The sequence below is a fragment of the Myotis davidii genome, unplaced genomic scaffold, assembly GCF_000327345.1.
Source record: "Myotis davidii unplaced genomic scaffold, ASM32734v1 scaffold691, whole genome shotgun sequence".
Classification (NCBI taxonomy): domain Eukaryota; kingdom Metazoa; phylum Chordata; class Mammalia; order Chiroptera; family Vespertilionidae; genus Myotis; species Myotis davidii.
The window spans coordinates 186,536-197,889 of record NW_006283227.1 but is presented as its reverse complement, the minus strand read 5'-3'; the positions used below and the strand labels follow the sequence as shown (position 1 = coordinate 197,889).

The window sequence follows — 11,354 nt, the reverse complement described above, 5'->3', positions numbered from 1 at the left end:
TCGGTCTTGGAAGGAATTAAACTCATAAGTCAAGGCCCCACTGTATTTGGTTCATTATTGTCTGCAAGCTCCATTAGGGCAGGCACTTAAAAACTCCCAAGCCACCAATAGTGTTTGATATACATATCTGTGGTACTTAGTGTTTGTTGAGCAGATGAATAGGAAAGGGAGTCAGGAATGCTGGTTCTCAAAGGGCCTCACTGAAGGAGAATGGCATTTAGGGTGGTCTGTAAGGAAAAGTGACTTTTATAGAGAGAAGAGGGAAGGGAAAGGCTGCAGGTGAAAAGTACAGTAGGAGCAAAGAAGCAGGAAAGTGCTTTTTAAAAACAGTGGTTGCATCTCAAATCTTTGGAAACACCTTGAAAGACTCACTGCAGCAGCTCTCCAAAGAGGATCAGAAGCAAGAGCCTGTCTCTCCACCAGGCCCCGCCCCCAGCGGGGCGAGGCTAGCAACAGGCGCGCAGGCGCACTAGCTCCGTGACGCTCAGGCCCCAGAGGCCGTGTCTGCGTAGTCCGCGGTGGTGGCGAGGTGGCTGTGCCCCGCCCTCCCGCCGCGACTGGTCACCTTCGCTCTGGAGCAGTCGCACTGAGGCAGAAATGCCGCTGTCGGACCGGGGCCTGCTCTTGCTAGGCCTGGTCCTGGGCTCCTTCTGCACCCTTCTAGGATCCGTGGTTCCAGGCAACAATTCCAAAGGTGATGCCTGTGCCCCTGCCCTGATTGTGGGGCTCTCTTCCTCCCTCCCAGCTCCCCTCCATTCTTCCCTCTGTACATTCATCCTTTAGTCTCTCGCTCCCTCACTCATAGTTTCTCCTTCCTTCCTTCCTTCCTTCCTTCCTTCCTTCCTTCCTTCCTTCCTCTTTACATTCATGCTTTCTTCCTTTCCTTCCACTTACTGTCTTTTCTTCCCTCTATCCATACATCCCTCCTTACCCAAATTCTTCTTTCTGTTCTTTTAACCGTTCCTCCCCCTCTCTCTCCCTCTTTCTCCCTTGGTCTCTTCCTCTCTCCCTCCCTCATCCAGGCTTGAGGCCATGGCCAAAGCCTAACCCTACTACCCAGGTCTGAGGCTTCCTCTGTGCCCCGACTCCCACATCTCTGGCTTGGATAGCTGTTTTGTCAAGGTGCAGGGCACAGTTTGGACCTTTCAGTACCCTAGCACCTACCATGATCTGGGTTCAGTGTCTGTGCAGGTCATCTCACTGAAGCCGCACCCTCCCGTGCAGATGCTCTGAATGTCCTTCTAATCATTGTGGACGACCTGCGTCTCTCCCTGGGTTGTTATGGGGACAAGCTCATAAGGTCTCCAAACATCGACCAACTGGCATCCCACAGTCTCCTCTTCCAGAATGCCTTTGCCCAGGTATGTCTGGGGTTCTCTAGTTATGTATGTGTGCCTTGTGCACTGAGGGTTGGAGAAAGGGGGTCACCTCAGCAGTTGTTAGATGCCCCTGATTGTGCCAGGCATATCTTTATTAGAGGGAAGCATCATCTGGAAAATGGCAGTTGTGATAACCTGGTTGTCTACTCACAAGGAAGCTTGTACTTTCAAGGTTCCCCTCCTCCTTGGACCCAAGTAATACCCTGGCCCTAACATACTCAGGATAGTCTGACCAGCCTTCTTCCCCATAGAGAGGGTTGCCTGGTTCTGAGAAGGAAGGGGTGCTATAGAATGGCACCCTTAGACCTGCTGGCTAACTTTGAGTGAGTGACAGTCAGCTTGCCATGGTTGCACTTCTTCATCTCATTAGTGAGGACACCCCCAAGACCCTTGCCTGCTCTGTGCACCTGTGAGACACTATTGTGTAGAAGGACATAATCATCTGCTGGTTTGAGGGGCTGAGGCCTTCCCTCCCTCTTTCCTGGGAAACATTCTGGTGACTGGGTGAAACCCAAATCCCACTGTTTGGCTTTGAGATCTGCATGACTCAGCTGCCAAGCTGTTTGCTGAGGACTTGGTAGGTTGCCTGGTTACGTTTTAGCTCCCAGACTGTTTTTCTCTGAGGATGTTTCCCTCTGCTTCTGTTCCCTAACAGCAAGCAGTGTGCGCCCCGAGCCGAGTTTCCTTCCTCACAGGGAGGAGACCTGACACCACCCGCCTGTATGACTTCAACTCCTACTGGAGAGTGCAAGCTGGAAACTTTTCCACCATCCCCCAGTACTTCAAAGAGAATGGCTACATGACCATGTCGGTTGGAAAAGTCTTTCACCCAGGTACTGCTTGCTGTCCAAACTCTGGGTTATTCATGTCCAAGCACTGGGGATTCTGTCCTGGGTTTGGGGCTGTCTTTGCAGAAACCTCTTAGGGCTAGGTGGACACCTCATTATTCACTACTGACGTTTTATAAAAATCTTACTTCTCAACCTGGCAAGAGGAGTGAAAGGGGGTAAAAAGGGTAGAAATAACAAAGGGTAGGAGTTTTTCTTCCTTACAGAAATTAGTCATGGTGTGGTTTGATTCATTCAGCTCATGGGGTGGAAGAATGTGCACTGAATTGGATAAGATTCTAGCTCTGTGCCTGACCCTCTGTACTCCAGGGTCCTTGTCAGTAAGTTAGGGACAAAGGGTTAGAACATCTGAAGATGTCCCATGTAGCCAGAGCTGTCTTGCCTAAAGAAGGGGCTGCTGCTTAAGGTCTGTGAATTAGGTCAGCAAAAGCAGTGTCAGCTGATACCCAGGACCTATAGAGTGTAAGGGACTGCAAATCCTGACCTTCAACACTGCTTGCTAAACTGACTCTCTCGAATGCCAAAATGAGAATGCTAAAGCACAGACAAACTTTAAGACTTTTTTTTTTAACTTACAGAAGAATTGCATGATTATTGGACAAAAAGGAAGTATAAACTAAATGTAAAACACTTGTAATCACAGCACCCTGTATTTTGATACAGGGGAGCTGTATTTTGATGTCCACCCTATTTTAGGCACATTATTTTTCTTTCTTTTTAAAATACATTTTATTGATTTTTTACAGAGAGGAAGGGAGAGAGAGAGAGAGTGAGAAACATCGATGAGAGAGAAACATCGAACAGAAGCCTCCTGCACATCTCCTAGTGGGGATGTGCCCGCAACTCAGGTACATGCCCTTGACCGGAATCGAACCTGGGACCTTTCAGTCCGCAGGCTGACGCTCTATCCACTGAGCCAAACCGGTTTCGGCCACATTATTTTTCTGATTGGAGATTATTCTGTACATATAATTTTATATCATGATTTTTAACATAAAATTTTCCCATGTAGTTACTCTTCATGCAAAGTTTTTTTAAAAAATGACAGCCCAGTAGTCTAATATATAGATCTACTGTACTTTAGTCCAAGTTGTTTTCAGATCTTTGCTGTCCCACGTAGAGCTGAGATGAACATCTCTGGAAGCAGAGTGAACTACTGATGGGCAGTGCCACCAGGAATCCAGGCCCCTGGGTTTCAGTTCTACCTCTGCCACTTCTTAGCTGTGAAGTTGATCTTGAGCAAATCATTCACCCTCTGAGCCTCAGATCCTTCTCTGGGAAGCTGAAGTCATAACTACCTTAATTACCTACCAGGGGAGCGTTCCAGTGCAGGTAGTTCAGGAGTGTGAAAGTGCATTGAAAAACCCAAACCCTGTATAGAACACAGTGCTTATCATTAGGGCAGTGGTTCTCAACCTTCCTAGTGCCGCAACCCTTTAATACAGTTCCTCATGTTGTGATGACCCCCAATTTCATTGTTATAAATTGAACATAATGAAAGCATAGTGATTAATCACAAAACAATATGTAATTATATATGTGTTTTCCGATGGTTTTAGGCGACCCCTGTGAAAGGGTCGTTCGACCCCCAAAGGTGTCGCAACCCACAGGTTGAGAACCACTGCATTAGGGCCTACTACTTGAACTTTTCAGTAGTTTTCCTTTTGTTCACTGCTTACATCGGCAGGATCAGCAGACCTTCTTCTGGAACCCAGTTGGCCAGTCCAGGTTGAGGGTAACTTTAGGCTAGGCTAAGTTGGACCCAGTTCTGAAGGTGAATCAGTCAAAAATATTTTGTGCAAACAAAAGCCCACCATCAGGAGAACATTCTGCAGTCAGTACTTATATTATGATAACCCCTTGTCTGAGAACAGCTGGAGGGAAGAGAGTTTTGGGGAGATGAGGAAATAAAGCAGAGGGGAGATTTTGTTTCAGGAAGGGAGGCCAGATATGGCCTGAGTGGTGGTGTTTGACCTCCTTCCTCTTGATGGTTAGATTTTGGGATCAGGCTTGAAGCAGTGTTAGCCAGAGAACAAAAGCTTTGCTTGCAGTCCTTGTGGAAATACATTTTTCAACTTGTTCTTTGTTCTCAAGACCTTGTTCTATCAGGGAAGAATCTGTCAAGGATGACAGCAGCCACCTTTGATTCAATGCTAGCTATGTACCAGTTACTGTGCTGGCTGCTCCATTAATCCTCTCCTCAACAGCAAACAAGGGTTTTCTTTTTATCATAGTCATCATTTCCTGAGGAAGAAATTGAGGCTCGTTGGAGGTCAATTAGCTTGCCCAAGGTTGCACAAGTACTAAGGAGCAGTGCCGGGACTTGAATCCAGGTCTGTCAGTGGCCTCTGCTCTATCCACTATTCTTATTGTTCTGATGAGCCCCCCACCCACTGCCCCCTAAGTATTTCACTGTGCTGATAATGCTCTTTCTCCCGGGGTTCTGACTACACTACCCACTCTGCTCCTCCTGGCTAATCCTCTCAGATCCACTTGGTAGCACTTCCCCTAAGACTCCTTGCAAGCCTCGCTGACTCAAAAGCCCTCACTGCGAACCGTCACCAGACCCACATTACCTCTGGGCCTGGGGCCTCTCCCACTTAACACAGTACTTCTACTCTAGATAACTGGCACTGATTCCTTGGTTTCACACATTGTTATTTTGTCTTCCCAAATAGGCTGTTAACTACTGAGCTTAGCCTGGGTTTAGTAATATGCTTCATGAATGAGCACTGAGCCTGGAGTTTTAAGACACTGAGCCTGGAGTCCTGGCTCAATCATGTAATATCTGGTTGGCATCAGGAACAGCACCAACCTTCTCTGAGCCTCCTCTTCCCCACTCAGCCCATGGTGGTGTATGTGCCTTTGCCACCTTCTTCATAGGGCAGGTGAGAAGCTCCAGTGAGGGCTGCAGGGCTATGTTTCTGTAACAGATTGGCTTATCTCACCCTTTTAGGTTTCTTCCTAAGAGCCTAACATGAATTACGAGGGCTTTAGAAACTAGGAGGTCAGATGCTTAGTGCTCGAATAGAAACCTAGAGAGAGTTGGCTTTAGGGGGATTTATCATTATGTGGCCTAAGCTCTTGATTTTATAGATTAAAAAACTGAGGCCCAAAAGGGGAGATGATACTTCCCCAAATGTTTACAAATTTTTAACTTAGGGTGAGGAGGACATTGAAAGACCCTTCATGTTTTATTTAGTGACTTTCTTTTTCTCCCTACCTCAAGGAATATCTTCTAATCATAGTGATGATTCTCCATATAGCTGGTCGGTTCCACCTTATCATCCCTCCTCTGAAAAGTATGAAAATACTAAGGTAAGTATGTGAACAGAGTATGGTTCCGAAGAGGAACCACTTTTACACTGTCTAGTAATTTAAGGTTAACTATTGTGTATGCTGTACCTTCTTTCAAGCTGGTTATCCATTGAGGTTTGTGGGTTTTGTTTGCGATTTTGACTTGACAGAGACAAGTGTTGAGATCTTTGGCATTAGGTCCAGTGGGAGAGGTGGCTTTGTTTTAGAAGCGAGTGGGCATGCCTTGTTCTAGAACCGTACGTTCTAGTGTGTAAGACTCATTTAATGGCTCCTTGGTGCTCATTCTGGATAAAGCTCTGTGCTGAGTGTTATAGGAGATGCTGAGACATGGAAGGGTGAGAGAGAGACCTGTGCTCCAGGACTTTCAGCCCAGATAATCTGTCTGTCTGTCTTAGGCCTCCTGGGTTTGTTCAGGTGCTGAGATCTTTGATAGGAGTTTTAAAAATTTAGAGCATTATGGAAGAAAAAGAATATACAAAGTAATTTATTCTTGGTTCAGATGAATTCCCAATCTATAAATGAAACTGAAACCCATATTTAAGCAATTCAGAAAAACAGCTGCAGGACTGAGAAATGGCATGCTCCTTGGAGGCTTTTAGATATTTATGGAGAAGGGTGTGGGATTTGTGGGGGTTGGTGTGGTGGAGTATTTTAAATTCTTGAAAACGTTCCATTTTATGCAGATTGAAAGCTATGGGCTCTTGCCTTTGGCTTATGGCTTGAGTATTAACAGAATGAGATTGGAAGATCCCATCTCAATCCCTACATTCCCTGAAGCCATCTTGCTACTTTTAATATATATATAATGGATTTCAGAGAAGAAGGGAGAGAGATAGAGAGATAGAAACATCAATGATGAGAGAGAATCATTGATTGGCTGCCTCCTGCATGCCCCACACTGAGGATCGAGCCCACAACCTGACCATGTGCCCTGTCTGGGAATCGAACCATGACCTCCTGGTTCATAGGTCAACATTCAACCACTAGCCATGCCAGTCAGGCCATTTTGCTACTTTTTAGTGACCTCAAATGCCAGGCCCATGTCCCTCACTCTGCATTTGTTCTCAAAGTGGTGGCTATAACTGTGCCAAATCCTTTGGGAGTGCTGGAGATCATATAGAGGGGAGCAGATGCTGGGAGTCAGGTGCTGGGCTGTCCAGCCTGGGGCTGAGTGGACAAGGCAGCCTGTGGAAAGATGCTCCCATTTGACATGGAGCAGCAGCTGACACTGCCCCTGGGTCTTTGTAAGGTGGAAATCATGGTCAAAACTGACTTTGGCCTTTGGCCAGCATGGGCACTTTGGGAAATGAAGCAGTAGGTTAAATTCTGTGCATGGTGTGGTTGAGGATCTGGTAATTCCATAGACTGTCACCTTAATCTGTCTTTGAAATTGAAGAAAAAATTTTTAAAATGTTTGAGATACAATTCACATACCATAAAAATCACCCTTTAATGTGTACAATTCAATGATTTTTAGTATAACCACAGAGTTGTGCAACCATCACCAAAATCAATTTAAGTCCGTTTTGTTACCCCCAAAAGTAGCCTTGTACCCATTATCGTTCACTACCCATTTCCTCTCAATCCCCAGCCTGTGGCAAAAACTGATCTTTCTCTTTGATTTGCCTTGTCTGGACATTTTGTATAAATGGAATCATACAGTGTATGTCCTTTTATGTCTGGCTATTTTCACTTAGTATAATGTTTTTGAGGTTCATCCATTTTGTAGCATGGATCAGAACTTCATTATTCTTATAGCCAGAGAGTAATCCATTTTATTTATCCATTCATCAGTTAATGGGCATTTGTGTTATGTCCACTTTTTAGCTGCTATAAACATTCATGCACAGGTTTTTGTATGGACCCAAGCTTTAACTTCTCTTGGGTAGAATCGCTAGGTCAAGTGTTCCTGTGGACTTAGGTTTTTACTTTTTGTTATACACCTACAAGTGGAATTGTTGGGTCATATAATAACAATGTTTAACTTCTTGCAGAATTCTCAGAGTGTTTTTCAAAGTAGCTGCCTTGTTTCACATTCCCACCAACAATGTATGAGAATTCCAATTTCTCCACATCCTTGCCGACACTTATTTTCCATTTGTAAACATTATAGCCACCCTAGTGGTTTTGATTTGCATTTCCATGATGACTAAAGATGTTAAGCATCTTTATGTGTACTTATTGACCATTTGTATATTTTCTTCGGAGGAATATCTATTCAAGTCCTTTGGCCATTTTTAAATGGGCTTATTTCTTTATTGAGTTGGAGACAGATTTTTTTTTATCATTAGTTTACTTGGGTTTCCTTTAATTATGATCTAGAGACAGAGGATTAACAGCAGGTAGGTAAGTGCTGGTGGCTTTCTGGCCCTTCTCTGGAAAAGCAGAAATGCTTCTGTGTTTAAGTTCTACTTCCTGTGTCCCTGTTCTGAATGACTAATACTTAATGGGCTGGGCTGCTGATATGAATGCTAAATACATTGTGTGTGTAAAATCCATGACTTCTATTTCTTGCACCTAACAAGCTGACTTTATATATTTTGTTTTGAAAGACATGTAAAGGGCCAGATGGAGAACTCCATGCCAACCTGATTTGCCCTGTGGATATGGCAGACATACCTGAGGGTACTTTGCCTGATAAACAGAGCACCAAGAAAGCCATACAATTGTTGGAAAAAATGAAAACATCTTCCAGTCCTTTCTTCCTGGCTGTTGGGTATCACAAGCCACACATCCCCTTCAGATACCCCAAGGTGAAGAGCTGGCTGAGGGCTGATCCAATATAGTTATGACAGCTGTGCTCTTTGTTAAAGAAGGGATTTGTGTAGTGAAGGTGGCCATATCCTGCCATCCTTGATCACTAGGGGTGCCTGATGACACTAATATACTCAGTGGTGTGAAGATGGGATTCAGAGGTCAAGGCTAAGTAGTAGACTTAGTACATATAAGAATCTTGTTGGAAATGCTTGGCTTTCTACTTTCCCCCATTGGAGGGTTTTATTTCTTTTCCTTGAACTCAATGAACAAATGTTGAGTTGGTTGGTGAGAGGATTATAGAGAAGTGAGTAAGAGCTGCCAAAGCCTGCAATAGGGGATGGTCCTTGGGACACAATTCCAAGGAATGTGAATCCCTTTTCATAAACCCTTTCCCCCAGAGCCTGTCAGCTCAGACTCCTCATACACACGGCACTGCATTTTTGTTGGAACCTCAAATCCTGTACTTGCATGTATATCATTTAGAGCTTGTAATATCTTTTAAAAAATATTTTTCCCTATCATTGTTAGTTTTTCTTTATTGTGTTTTCCCTGCCTGAGCAGCCCATTTTTTTAACTTCTCATCTCTTACTCATGAGGAGAGTTGAGACCAGAAGGCATGTTCCTTGATGCTGCTGGTATCTTGCTTAGATTGGCCCAGGGGATTTCACCTTCCTAGCAGGAGCTGTCAGGTCCCTTGATGGAATGAGTCTCACTTTTTGCTTTTTGTGCAGAAGTATTTCATTACCATTGGCATCTTATGGGAGTGACTTAAGGTCTGACTTAAAGATGGGGAAATGCCTGAGCAGTGTTAGTGAGTCACCATGTGAATGCATCACAGGCTTAGAACAAAGGCAACATAAATACTGATAGAGTCTCAGCCCTGTGCCTTTCCTAAAAGAGTGACAATCTGGTGGCTTTATGTGCTTTTCTTCAAGGAGTTTCAGAAATTGTATCCCTTGGAGAACATCACCCTGGCTCCTGATCCCCAGGTCCCTCCTGGCCTCCCTCCTGTAGCCTATAACCCCTGGATGGACATCAGGCAGCGGGAGGACGTCGAAGCTTTAAACCTCAGTGTGCCCTATGGCTCAATTCCTGTGGACTTTCAGGTACCAAGAACATATTTTGGGGAATTATTAGACACTTAGGGCATGATGTCACTTTTCTCCATAGATACTATGTACTAAGAACTTTCTCTGTCCAAAGCATCATACAAATTTCTGGGGTTGGGGGTGGTCTGGAGGCATTTAGGACATGGGAAGTGCTTCATGGATAAAGTGTCTCCCAGTCAGTGTCTCCACTTCCAAAGAAAGAGGCATCTGGAGATTTGATAACTCACTGGATGTGGGCACAGGGGTGAGGAAGAGGCCTGGATGATCATCAGTAACTCATGGAGCATGCTATTTAATCTAAGTGACAGTTCATCAGTTATAGGGTGGTGGGCAACTCCTGTGATGCCCAGAACACTCAGTTTGCTGGTACTTGCAGGTACCCTCTGAGGAAAATGCAACATGGGCATGCATCACTCTCAGAATGATGCAGGGTCTCTTGGTGAGCAGGGTCTTGGAGCAGAAGGAGCTGGGGCACCAACATGGCCAATGCCATCCAGCTGCAACATCTGCTTTCCCTTTGCATGAGGTGGGGGTGGAGCAGACATAGAGTTAGAAGCTGCACACTAACTCATCAGCTACCCTCTCCCTGGAGTGTAGAAGACATGCTGACCAATGCTATTTCTGGAATATTCCACATTCAGCCCTACCCTTCTCTTATCATGTGAATACTCCAACAGGCAGTCTACAGTGGAAAGAAGAGGGCCATGTTTTCAAAATGTGCTTCCTGTATTACCTGCATCAGAATTACCCTGAGGGCTGCTAGAAACTCAGAGTCCTGGCCCCCACTCATACACTGGAAACTAGAAGCTGAAAGTGGGGCCCGAGATCCTGCATTTCCAAAAATATCACATAGTTGACTCTGATGCACACAGAACTTTGAGAGCCACTGCTATAGGGTATAGTTTACAACAAAATATAATGTACAGGTATCTCTTGCTATCCACACATATTTTACCCCTGAGTTTGGACAGCAAGAGTTTGGGTGGTGTGGGATGTGTGTTCCTCACATAGACTTGCTTCCTGAGTTTCAGATGGCAGTAGTGAGAGTTTGGAAAGCAGTAGATTCATCCATTTGTTTGGTTTCTAATTTCTATTTGTAAGAGTTCCAATAGTAAGGTTGCTGGAATTGCAACCCCAAGGCTACAGTTGAACACCTGTTAATAATAGCCACTTAAGATGACCCTTTAAATGGGCTCTGTGCCAGGAAGGGTGCTCAGTATTATGTGCGTTCTCTCTTGTAGTCTCCATGGGAATGTAATGAGGTACCTGCTATCTCTGTTGTCCAGATGAGGACATTAAAGGCAGAGAAGTGTGGTGACTTGGCCCAGATTACACAGTTAGTGATTGTGGAGCATGTAATGCCAAAGCTGCATGGTTTATTTTGTTGGTTCCAAACAGTCCCAATTCAAATTTCTGTTCTACCCCATATCAGCTGCATGACCTCTATCAAGTCATTGTATCTCTTGGAGCCTTAGATTCTTTATCTGTAAAATAGAAACCATATGAAGAAAGGTTTTCTGTGAGAACACTTACTTCAAAGGTATTTAGTGGGGACTACAGTGATCATGTGAAAGCATCAAGGACAGTGTCAGCTGCCTGGTGAGGGCTCCTTCAAAGTTCTTTTGTCCTTTATCCATTGGTGGTGAAGCTGCCCAGTTTGACACAGAGAGGTGAAAGCATGACCCAGAGGAACTCCCTGGAATACACATTAGCTGGTCCCTGGCCCACATTTACCTGGAACTGGGGCCCTGCTCAATGTCCTCTTGCAAATTTAGGGGTCTGTGCTCAAGCCCCATCTCATTCTATTCTTTAGCCTCAGTTCTATGCCCTCTTTACCCCCAGCTTTCTAACTGAACTCCATGAGCCAGCCACCTTAGCTTCACACTCAGGAGTTTGCCATATCCCAGGCCAGCTCCTCTTCACCACCCTGACCACAATCTTTT

The 11,354-nt window shown here is 44.9% G+C and overlaps 1 protein-coding gene across 2 annotated transcripts in view; it reads left to right on the top strand.

Moving 5' to 3' along the window:
* Window positions 1–485: 485 nt before the first annotated feature.
* The window catches only part of IDS (iduronate 2-sulfatase), a 24,526-nt gene continuing 13,657 nt past the window's right edge, over window positions 486–11,354 (top strand). The window contains exons 1-6 of one of the 2 annotated variants that reach the window (XM_006753525.2): window positions 486–694; window positions 1,225–1,361; window positions 2,035–2,212; window positions 5,457–5,545; window positions 8,098–8,298; window positions 9,238–9,408. In XM_006753525.2, coding sequence (XP_006753588.1) covers window positions 598–694; window positions 1,225–1,361; window positions 2,035–2,212; window positions 5,457–5,545; window positions 8,098–8,298; window positions 9,238–9,408 — 873 coding nt within the window. In that variant the 5' untranslated portion in view covers window positions 486–597. Of the gene's footprint in view, window positions 695–1,191; window positions 1,362–2,034; window positions 2,213–5,456; window positions 5,546–8,097; window positions 8,299–9,237; window positions 9,409–11,354 lie in introns of both variants that reach the window. The other variant, XM_006753524.2, reaches the window with a different exon arrangement.